Source organism: Hylobates moloch, unplaced genomic scaffold, assembly GCF_009828535.3.
Source record: "Hylobates moloch isolate HMO894 unplaced genomic scaffold, HMol_V3 SCAFFOLD_5, whole genome shotgun sequence".
NCBI lineage: Eukaryota > Metazoa > Chordata > Mammalia > Primates > Hylobatidae > Hylobates > Hylobates moloch.
In genome coordinates, this window is record NW_026652280.1 from 48,127,044 (window position 1) to 48,139,493 (window position 12,450).

At 37.9% G+C, this 12,450-nt stretch overlaps 1 protein-coding gene across 1 annotated transcript in view; it reads right to left on the reverse strand.

The window, feature by feature from the left end:
• DSG2 (desmoglein 2) overlaps positions 1 to 12,450 on the reverse strand; it is a 50,180-nt gene that overhangs the window by 23,532 nt on the left and 14,198 nt on the right. The window contains exons 2-8 of the mRNA XM_032152586.2: positions 7,083 to 7,118; positions 5,417 to 5,551; positions 4,392 to 4,553; positions 4,106 to 4,250; positions 3,107 to 3,273; positions 772 to 909; positions 469 to 654 (exon numbers count right to left, since the gene is read on the reverse strand). Coding sequence (XP_032008477.1) covers positions 469 to 654; positions 772 to 909; positions 3,107 to 3,273; positions 4,106 to 4,250; positions 4,392 to 4,553; positions 5,417 to 5,551; positions 7,083 to 7,118 — 969 coding nt within the window. The remainder of the gene's footprint in view (positions 1 to 468; positions 655 to 771; positions 910 to 3,106; positions 3,274 to 4,105; positions 4,251 to 4,391; positions 4,554 to 5,416; positions 5,552 to 7,082; positions 7,119 to 12,450) is intronic.

Below are 12,450 nucleotides of genomic sequence, written 5' to 3' on the forward strand. Positions count from 1 at the left end.
TTTCGTAGAAGCGGGGATTTGCCATGTTGTCTAGGCTGGTCTCGAACTCCTGGGCTCAAGCTATCTGCCTGCCTTGGCTTCTCAAAGTGTGGGGCTGGCTTTACTCTTAAGTAGATAAAATCAGAGGTAGTAATTGAGGGGATACTCAGTAGAGGCAAGAGGTTGTGATGTGAGAATGTGATCACCAGGTATGAGCTGCAAGAAAGCCTGGAAATGAGCTAAGCAGTAATGATGGTGGTACCATGCTGTCTGGCTAGGATTAGAGTCCCCTGATATGAATTTGAACCATAGTGTGACCACTTCCTAGGCATAGAACTTGGGCAAATAGGGATGGTTCCTTTCTCAAACAACTGTAGTGCTAGTTAATTGAGTATGTAAAGCACTTCTAAGTGTTCAGGGCTCAAAATATATTAGATTCCTTTCCAGCACCAACTTGGCCCACGCCAGTTTTGAATACTTAGTACTTACCTTAATAAGGGTCACGATTCCTTCATTAGTTTGAGCATCTGTTTCTATGTGGAAATAATTCCCTTCATTTCCTGATGCGATTGTAAAATTTGCTAGCCAATTATCAGAACCTATTTCGTCTGCATCGAACACTTTTATACGCGTAACTTCTATATTGACTTGATTTTCTTCAACCATCCCTTCAAGCTGCAAAACATGAACACATGATTTTTATTTCAATGCAATACAAATATAAGTGATATATTTTTAATTAGGACTAAAATATACATAAATAGGTACAGTTATTATAAGAATAATAGTTACCACTTTATTTTCTACTACAGGTATATTGTCATTGACATCCAAAATACGAATCTGAACTTGAGCTTGTTTTACAGGTTTGTCTGTAACTTCTCCATTGCCATCTCTTGCTTCTACCGTCAAAGTGTAGCTGCTGTGTTCCTGCAGAGCAATGAAAAATATCCAGCTGTGTGAAAAGGGTCACTCTTACAACTGGCTTTCTGGTTTTAGTCCAGTTTATCATGTACCACAGTATATTTTATTTACAAATCTGTTTTACGATCTGCTATTATTTGTGTGAAGATACTATTTACTTGCAGTCAGAGCTTTTGCAGAACAGAAAAGCCTCGGGAGTTGTAGATAGTCAAATTCTTCAATATGTCATTGGTGATATTATCAGGAGACAGTCTGCACAAAGGAGCCACTATTGAAAATGTAGCTTATTCTCTACTGAAAGTGAGGTGGAACTGTAGGAATTGGTTCTTTCTGTCCTGCACTTCATTCTCAGAGAGGAAAAGCTGGTCCTAAATAAACTTGGTTAGTGAAGGCAAAACTGGGTGAACTTTGTCCAGAATTCCCCAGAGATTTGATTCTTATAGTATGTGTCCCAGAGAACGGCTTCTCAGATGTCACTTCTTCTCTTCCATGAGGTCCCCTTACTATGGTTCTGTTCAGTGTGGCTGGAATTTAGGAGGGCAGGTAGTGCCAGTGCTTGGGGTCCTGTGTAGGGCAGAACCACTCAGTGCACAGCAGGACACCAGGACCCTGGAGCCATCTGCCTCGGTTCCAATTCTGGCATCGTCACTTACTGACTGTGTTGGACATGCAGTTATTCGCTTTGACCTTCGGGTTCTTTATGTGTAAGATGAGGATAATAAGTGAATCTGCCTCACAGGGTTTCTATGTGGATTAAATGGGTTAATCCATAAAAAGGCTTAGAACAGTACCTGGCAGAAGGTAAATGCCCAGTAAGTTAACAGCCATTACTATTGGCTAAACTGTCTGTCCTTTAGAAACAGCAGCTTGTTAAAAATCACACTACTAATGCAAAGTAACACTTTTCCATTCTAATTTTATGTGAAAAGGTATAGAGTAGAATTTTAGGTGTAATCATATTCTTTAATTTTATAAACATCCCCTTAAGCCTGTTGGGCACAATCCTTCCAATTTGGGCAGAATTAAATCATTTTTCTTTTCTTTTTTTTTTGGATACGGAGTCTCGCTCTGTTGCCCAGGCTGGAGTGCAGTGGCGTGATCTCAGCTCACTGCAAGCTCTGCCTCCTGGGTTCACACCATTCTCCTGCCTCAGCCTCCCGAGTAGCTGAGACTACAGGTGCCCGCCACCACGCCCAGCTAATTTTTTGTATATTTAGTAGAGATGGGGTTTCACCGTGTTAGCCAGGATGGTCTCGATCTCCTGACCTTGTGATCTGCCCACCTCAGCCTTCCAAAGTGCTGGGATTACAGGCGTGAGCCACTGCGCCCAGCCAATCATTTTTCTAAGAAATGCTGAACGTAGTGCACTTGGATGATGATTTATATCTGATGACAAAGAGTGTACTTTACGATCAACCACATTTTATTCTTGTATGCTGTCAAAACCTTTATGTATACAGCATTTAAAAAATCTTCTATCTCCCCTTTTTATTTAAAAATTTCCCTTTGAGTTAGAAATAATAAAGTGAAATGTTCGAGAGAAACGCCTTCCTAGTAAACCTACTCAAATTTTCCTTCAATTTGGGATTTAGAGTAATTCTCTCCTTTACAGACACTTTTCTTCTCTAACTAGGATTCCTATTTTCATCCCTTTCCTCACTGCCTCCTATGTACTAGCAGTGGAGGGGCCTCCTAATGTTTCATTAGAGAACTGCAAATTGAGAAATGTTTTAGGAATCTCTAGTAAACAGACCCCTGATAGGAGAGGCCCTAGAATGGTGCTGTTTTCATATAATTTTAAATCTTCTAGTAGTCACATTTTAAAAAGAAACACGTGATAGCAATTTTAAACAAGTATATTTTATTTAACCCATGATATCTAAAATATTATTTTAACATGCAATGATCACAAAAAACATTAAGGTCATATTTCGCATTTTTCATATTAAGTTTTTCAAATCTAGTGCATATATTACACATTTAATGTGCATACAGCACATTACAATTTGGGCCAGTCACATTTTAAGTGCTCAATAGTCACATGGCCCACATTGGACAGCACATCCCTAAAAGAGAGTAATTCCAAGAGTTATCCTATGGATAAGGAATACAGAACAAAATAAGAAAATTAGAAAAGAAAAAGAGAGGAGAAACTGGAAAGGATAGAGAGTTTAAAGATGGGCAACATAACATATTAACTTACCTCTCTGTCCAAGGTAACACTGGTTGTATAAATCTCTCCTGTATCTTTATTTAGGTAGAACACTGGAGGATAAGCAGGCTCCAGAGATACGATTCTATAGGAAATTTTCGAGTTCAGGGTATTGGGCTCATCTGCATCTGTTGCATTGATTTTCATCACAAGTGTATCTGGCATTAGAAATAAAGATGTCTAAGATGAAATTCAACTTTAAGCACACTTACCTGTTATTTTATTTATAATTTTAGCTTGTTCCAAAAAAGATTTCAGGTGCTTATCAAAATCACGTGCAGTTGACCACAATATAACATTTAACTGGATGAGGACATAAGCGTGAATGGAATATAACAATAGTAAAAACAAGATGAAGGCAAGGCTGAGGGTACAGTCCTGAAAAATTGCTGTATAAGGTGACAGATTTGTTTATAATAGTATTAGTAGCCAATACAAAGAAAGTAACATGAGCAGGTACATCATCCTGATATTTATTAAGATACAAACAAATCAGGAGAAGCGTAACTATTCTTTATATCATGGTCAAAAAGAAATCATTCGGGTCCTCATGAAGAGCACTGTGTTGAACAATGTTATGAATAAACCTTACAGTAAAAATAATACAACTTACAGGTCAGCAAACTATAGCCAAAGCTGTAGGGCCAAAGCTAACCAGCCACCTGTTTTTGTAAATAAAGTTTTATTGGAATACAGCTAGGCTCATTTGTTTACATATTGTCTATGGTGCTTTCCTGCAGACAGCAGAGTTGAGTAGTTGCTACAGAGACCTTATCTGTCACATTAATCTACCCTATCTGTTCTGAGGGTAAAAGCAATGGCATGTAAAGTCCTTTAAACCTATAAGGAAAGCAGTTCTGAACTGCTTTCTTATCATTTGTTCTGTAGGTAATACTCAACTTTTATTAAGATATGAAATTTAGTGTTTATTTACAGTGGGGATAAAGTAATCTTAGATACTTATTTATAAAAAAAAAAAAAGACTCTTACGTGCTGCACTCAACTCTTCAACAGACCCAACAAAGACATCCTGTGTGAACACTGGTTCATTGTCATTGATATCAAGAACCTTAATGCGTAGCTCTAAGGGTTTCTCTACATTGTTTCCTCTTGCATCCAAAGCGTAACCTGTTAGCTGAAATCATGACATAAATAATAAATAAGATTAGATTTAAGCTAAGAAAACTAAATTACCATACTATGAAAAAATAAAACAAATGATACTTACTATGAAAGAAAAACTACAAACTAATAAATGTAAAATCATTCTTCTTACCAGAAAAAATGGTGTTTCTTCTCGATCGAGAATGCTGGTAACGTTCAGTTCTCCAGTGTCCTTATTAAAGACAAATATACCAAAAGGTGGCTCTGTAATCCCTTTTCCAGTGTATTTGTAAGTAATTTTGAGTCCTCTTTCTTCTGCAAGATCAGAATGTATCTAACATAAAAATAACAGGAATATTTCAGGTTGAACTCTCTGTAATTTACTAGATTTGATCTTAGCCAAAAGCCTGAGAAGTGATTCTCTATAATTTACAGGTAAATATTTTTATGGACAATTTCCTTCTGAAGTTCTTTGGTAATACAGGCCAGAGATGACATGACTTGGACTAGGGGAATGGCAGTGCTGTTGAAGAGAAGCAGCAGATTTGGAATATATTTTTGGAATAGAACTGATAGTGTGTGGTACATTTTTGGCTTGAAAAACAGGAGAGAATTATAGCGTCAATTACCAAAATGGGTAGAACTTATGAAGAAAAGCTTTGGGGGAAAAAAATGAAGGGTTTATGTTGTGCATGCCAACTTTGAAATATAGAGTAGCAACACTATCACATAATTTATCCAAAAAATTGGACCCCTTGAGAATGAAAACACAGATATTAATTATTAAGCCAGGACAACAGGCATAAACCACGACTGTCTCAGGCAGATGAAGATGGTCCCCCCACCTAGTAATAGACACCAGTTCATCTTGAAAATGACATTTTATGACATCCTCTTTTGAGCACTGAACATTTTGTGTTACCAGTGCCAAATCCCTTTACTCTTAGTTAAATCAAAACTCAAAGTTATCTATATTTTTGCCAATTATGCTGCATCTTCCGGAATGGGAAAGAGAATCTTAAAGTTGATACTTTATGCTAAAAAGTAAGCTCTGCTAGTTTTCAGATATATCTTGAATATTTAAAAACTCTGTAAGCACATTACACATTTTCCTTAAATCTTAAAGTAGACATAAAAGTCCTTTCACAGCACATTTTAGTCATATGCGTATATTTCATGTTCCTCTTTAGGAGGTACCTTGGCAATTGGATTCTTTTTGGACAGATCCTCTCCCTCCCGAAGAGCCACGGGGGCGGTGATCCAGGCGCGCTTTTGCCGCACTAAATGAGGATGTTTAGGAAGCAGCTTATTTTCATTTCTTGTGCTTAAGACCTACAACAATAGAATATTGCCAAAATTTATTATGTGTCATGAATATAGAACATTAGTATGCTGTCCTATAACATATTAAACTTTTAAATAGTGCAAATTTTAAGGTATGCTTCGTATTTCCTATGAGGCTTCATTGTCTAAAACGGAATATATATATTCCAGCAAACTGCGTAGGGCCTCAAGAGATTGTCTCCAAGCTAGTAAAGTATAGGGTTGTTTCTGGTTTATTTTCTCTTTTGAGACAGGGTCTTGCTTTGTCACCCAGGCTGGAGGGCAGTGGCATGATCTTGGCTCACTGTAGCCTTGACTTCCCCGGATCAAGCCATCTTCCTGCCTCAGCCTCCCAAGAAGCTAGGATTATAGGCATGCACCACCACATCTGGCTAATTTTTGTATTTTTAGTAGAGATGGGGTTTCACCATGTTGCCTAAGCTGGCCTCTAACTCCTAGACTTGAGCCTCAAGCAATCCACCCGCCTCAGTCTCCCAAAGTGCTGTGATTACAAGTGTGAGCCCCTGTGCCCAGCCAGTAGAATTTTGTTTTTAACTATAAGAAATGATTTCCCAGAGTGAGAGTTTGAAAAGTTTAAAGAATCATTTAGCAGCCTTACAAATTGGCAAAGTAAAAAATAACAGATCATGTCAAAAACGTTTTTTCTTATTAACTGAAAATGAAGTTTCATTTTTCTGTGGTGGTTTGTGGTTTAAAAATAAATTACTAAATGTTTTTTAAGAGTAAATCTTAGTAATCTATTGATATAAATTTGACTAAAACTAGGGAAACTGCCAGTTAATTAATTTATTGTTTTCAGGATTGGGTAAAGAATTAAATTTCCCATTTGATTTTCAGAACCTTAGGCAGAAAACCATTCTATAAATTTCCAGTTGGGTTTTATAGGTGAATATATATTTTATCCAAGGAAAATTTCAATACAGCTGACCTGGGATCTTAAGATCAGAAATAATCCTTATACTAGGTTTGGTTCATCATTTTACTCATTTTGTTGCTCTATGTAATAGGTATTTTACTTCAAAATATTTACACTGGTTATCACTAGGTCATTGATTTTTTTTTTTTTTTACTTGAACAAAATTTTCTATGACAAAAAATTGAAATTACTTTTTCATTTATACTTCACAAAGTATTCATTAACAGCTTGATTAATATCTTTTATGATTTTTCATAACTATACAGTTGCACATATATACACAGATGTATAAACGTCTTTTTGCTATAAAAATGGACTTACACTATGTATCTTATTTTGCCCCGATTTTCATTCAGCACCTCGTCACTGACATTCTTCCATGTACCATAAATGGTTTTAACATTCACCTATTGGTGGATATTTACATTGTCAAAAACTGCTGCACTGAATACCCCTGGATAAGCTCCTCTGCACTTGTTTGAATGGGAATGGCTGGGTCTAATACAACGTGTGTCTTTAATCTAGTAAAGCCCAGCCAACCTGTTTGCCATGGAATTAAGCCTCCTGAGTCAGAAGGCAGAAATAATCCCTTTGTTTCCTCACCTGTAAGTGAAGTCCACTTCCAACGTTAAAGCAGATCTGTAAAATAAAATTATTTGATATTTAGCCAATTTACTGCTCAATTCAGTGTGAAAACATTGTTCATGAATAACCTATCAATTGAATATTATAGATATAAAAAAAGTTTAACCACTACTACTATCCTTTGTCAAGAGGAAACTAATTTTTCCCATTGCCTTCCCTAATGGGAAGTGCCAGAGGAGAAATCTATATTCTCCTGGATCCATACTGACTCCTCCAGAAAATAGTATCTTAAAAAACAAACAAAATAATCTGCCTTGTGAAATCTTAGACATTCTCTCATCCTTTACTCCGCATCCTATGGTTTTTATCTTGTGTTCTCCAGGACCTGCTTACTTTTCCTCAAGGCCACCAGTATGTAATGTACTCCACACTCAGCTAACTCCCACCATCCCTATGGATGTGTGTGCATTACACACACACAAACATACACACACCACACACACACAGACAGCCCATGTTCTGACTTCTCAGTTCCTCAATATCCTCAGTCCCACCAACTCTTTGCTTTGGTTCTTCATAGGCACCATCACGCTTGGGGCTTCATCATGACATAGTACTGTTCTAAATACAGTTATGCTTACTCTTAAATTTGCCCAAAAAACTCCCGTCTTGCTTTCTATTTTGCACTCTAAAATAATAATTTTAAAAATTGATGCATTAAAGATGTGCATAGTTTTGGAATACATGTGATAATTTAATACATTCATATAATTTGTAAAAATAATTAGTGTACTTGGGATGTCAATTACCTTAAATACTTGTCTTTTCATTATGCTAGAAACATTCAAATAATTCTCTTCTAGCTGCTTTGAAATGTATAATAGGTTATTGTAAACTATAGTCACCCTGCTGATCTATCGAACTAATGTTCTTATTTCTAACTAGTGGTCTTATTTCTTCTATCAAACCATATATTTGTACCCATTAATCAAATTTCTTTTCTTCCCCCAACTCCCCACTACCTTTCCCAGTTTCTGGATTCTATCATTCTATTCTCGATGCCCATGAGATCAAAACTTTTAGCTCCCACATATGAGTGAGAAGATGTTGTATTTGTCTTTCTGTGCCTGGCTTATTCAGTTAACATAATGACCTCCAGTTCCAGCCATGTTGTTTTGCTGCAAATGGCAGGATTTCCTTATAGTTCATTAATCTCCCGCTGGCTTCCTTCTTCTCTTGGCTCAATCTGAACCAGCACTTTCTAATATGGTAGCTACTTGTGGCTATTTGGATTTTAACCGAAATTATTTGAAATGAATAATCCAGTTGCTCAACAGCCACATGTGCTAAGGGCTACCCATTTGGACAGGGCAGACAGAAAACATTTCCACCACTGCACACAGTTCTACTGGACCAGTGCTAGCAGACTGCTGCCTGCCACTCTGAAGATGTTGTCAGTGACCACCAGGGAGCCTTCATTTTCATGACTGCTATTCCTGCCTCACTTTTCCTCTCAACTCTAGAAACCTATTATTCTCTTTAGTTCTGACCATGTACTGGCAATATCGCTAGAGGAGGCCACAGTGGCTGAATAGATCCCTTACACATTCATACTCTTGAATAGCTGCTCTTTCCATGGGGTGGCGGTTCCTTTCTAGTGTGACCATATGTCTGCATTTGCCCAGAAGAGTCTAGGTTGACACCTGCTGTGAGGCATTCCATTTGTTAGCAACCCTTTCATCCTCAAAAGTGTGCTCACACTATAAATTATATCGTCACCTTGTCATTGCCTTACCCTCATTGCATTTCTAAAATAGGCATTCCAAACTTTAGGAGATGACTCTAGTCACACCTCTGTACCTATTCACTCTTATGAGATGACCCCACGTATTATTTGACTGAGACTATCTTCAGTCATCCTCTCCTTCCCTTCTTTGCCCAGGGAAGAGGTGTCCTGACTCCTTTCCAAGGCAAACCATCGTTTGTGTGCTTTATTGCAACTCTATTTGTTCTTCCACATTTATCTTCAAGAACCTTAATCCTTTTACTAACCTTTTATCTTCCTTCTCCATTGGCTAATCAACACATTTATTTCCTTCTGACTGGCAAACCAAATATATTTAGGTTTTCCTTATCTAAAAAAAAAACCAGATCCCTCTCTTGTTTCTGTTAACAATCTATTGCTCTATATCCCTCTCTTACTTATAGTTCCAAACTGAAATTATTGTCCATAAGTATTGCTCCCACTACTCCACCTTCCATTTATGCATTAATTCACTGGACTCTGTCTTTGGTGTAGCTTGTCTCAGTTGTTTGCCTTTCCCCATCTGCATGTTCACATGGATCCATGAAGCCCTAGTTGGTACATCATGGGAAACAAGGCATTCCCTAAAATTTCAAAGTCTCTTTCACATCCTTTGTATTCATTTGAAAGCTTCCTGTAGGGTCCATTCCACAAGTGAATCCTTCAGCCTCTTTCTTTCCTTTCCATTGTCAGTTCATGTTCTTGGCTCTCCATTTCAAAGAGAAACTCAAGGAGAGCAGATGTTCAGCTTCCAGTGTGGGCTTCTCTGGGGCATATGAACAATCATGGCTAATTCTCTACTTTATGATCAGATCTATGATCTCTTCTTCATTCTGTCCACTATTAACTTGCCCAGCTAGCAATGGCCAGAGATGTCTCTAACCAAAGTGGTGCTCCCCAAATTTATGTATTTTCAAAGGTGGCATGGTATGAAAAGCAAGGGAAAGCAATGCTGAGATAGATCACTTCTCTCTGCGTGTTCCTTGGGTGGGAATTTTCGAAGGGAAAGATCAGTGCCTGGATCAGAGAGGTCCCAGTGTCCACATCATCTGGGAACAGTCTTAAAATTAAGTATATTTCGGCCGGGTACAGTGGCTCACGCCTGTAATCCCAGCACTTAGGGAGGCCGAGGCAGGCGGATCATGAGGTCAAGAGATTGAGACCATCCTGGCTAACACGGTGAAACCCTGTCTCTACTAAAAACACAAAAAAAATTAGCTGGCCGTGGTGATGGGTGCCTGTAGTCCCAGCTACTCAGGAGGCTGAGGCAGGAGAATGGCGTGAACCTGGGAGGCAGAGTTTGCAGTGGGCCAAGATCGCGCCACTGCACTCCAGCCTGGGTGACAGAGTGAGACTCCGTCTCAAACAAACAAACAAACAAACAAACAAAAAAATTTAATATATTTCTTGCCCATCTTTCTAACCATCAGACTCTTCTCTTTGATACAGGCCATATTAAGGAGTTGGCTGCACTGAATATTTGCTACTTTTATTCTTCCCTACAATCTTACTGGCCCTAGCAAGAGGGTATAATTTACATGTTATTTTAAGTAAATATTATTATTCTGACCAAGTGTCATGTGTTTTACTAGGATATAAGAAAATGGAAGTAATTTATAGTCCTCTAGTCAAAGGTAAATTAATCATATGAGCATCTTCACTGATTTTTATTGGAATTTACTTTCTAGATGTGATTTGCTCAGAAATGCAGAAAATCACATGGTTACCAACAGTGCTTCTTAAACTTTAATGTGTATTTTGTTCACTGGGGACCTTGTTAAAATGAAGATTCCAATTCACTAGGTCTAGAGTTCAGCCTTACACTTTGCATTTCTAACAAGGTTTCAGATGATAGCAATGTTGTGGGTTCTCGGACCAAATTTTGAGGATCAAGATTGTAGAATGTGACATGAAATATCGTTTGTTTAGGTACAAACAACAGTCAATGAAGTCTGCCTTATCCATTATTGTTTCAGTAGTCAGCACGAGAATTTTTGTTACTCTTGACTGCTAGTATGTCGAAGGCAGAAACTCATAAAATATATTTCATTAATGTATGCATTTTTAAGATTAAGATCATTTTAAATTGCAAACATGTATAAAAGCAGAGTGAATAGTAAAATGCACACCCATATAGCTAACATCCAGTTTCAACAATTACCTAGCACACATTTCTTTTAGAATATGTTTTTACTTAGGAATAGTTTTAGATTTACACAAATGTTGCAAAGATAGTACCAGCAGTTCCTTTCTCCAATTTCCTCATATGTTAACATCTTAAATGGCTGCTGTACATTTGTCAAAATTAAGAGATTAACATTGGTGCATTTAGTTAATGCACTGTTAACTAAATTCCATACTTTATTCTGATTTTACCATTTCCCCCACTAATGTTCTTTTGCTGTTCCAGGATCCAATCTACGATTCCACATTGCATTTGGTGATCACTTCTCCTTTATATCCTCTGGTCTTTGACAGGTATGTATGCCCATTTACTTTGATAGTGGCTGGTTTAGGCATAAATGTGTAAGAGAATTTTGGTCAATGAGGTTATCAGGAGACCCTACAAAAGATTCTCCTCACTGATTAGAAGAGAAGAGCATGCATAACCTCCCTATTTAAGCGCCTCTGGAGACTGTTGAGTGAGGAGGTGTCATTTGGAATAGCTACAGCCATGCTGTGACCATGAGGGGAAAGCTAACAAAATGCTAGAGAAGCCAAACTGAAACCATAAAGGCTTTAAGTTACAGAATCATTCAAATCTGGACCAACTCTCTCTCTAAACCTTGTCTTACGATATTCAACATTCTTTTCTTTAACCTAGTTTTAGTTGGGTTTTGTTACTTGCATCTGAAAGCCACCTAACTAGGACACATCCATTTTGCAGGGCTGACGTGCAAATTAAAGAAATACATGAAATGTAACTATTGCAGTGACTAGCATTCAATAAATAGAATTTATGAGACATTTCCTCAATTCTAAGTTTTGCATGGTCCTTATCTTAAAATTTCTGCAAGTTTGAATTAATTCATACCCTCAATTTCCTGAGCTTGTAGGATATGTTAAGTAACACAATATTCTTACCCTGTTGGATGCTTACATACTGGGGAGACAGACAAAGATAGACCAGGTTTTGATAAGAGCAATAAAAACAATTAAAGCAGGGTCAGGATAGTAGAGAGTGATTTTGAAGTGTGGGAAAACTCTCAGAAGGGGCTGCATTTGCACAGAGACCTGAATGGTATGAGGAAGCCAGTCAGGCAGAGCCCTGCAAAAGGAACGCCCAGGCCATGCAGTGGTGAATCAGTAACGATGATGTCACAGGGATAGGCCAGTACCCAGTCAGGGAGAGGACTTTGGGTTTTACCCTGAGTGTGAGAGGAAGCCACTGGAAGCTTTTATGTTTGGAAATGGTACAACCAGTTTATGTTTGAAAAAGCTTGCTGGTGCTACTGTATGGAGAACAGGCCATAAAGGGGCAGGAACAAATGTATAGAGACCAGACTGTAGTCATTGCATCACTGCAGAAGCCCGTGCAATAGATAACACTAGCTTAAACCCCGGGGGTCGCAGTAAAGATGA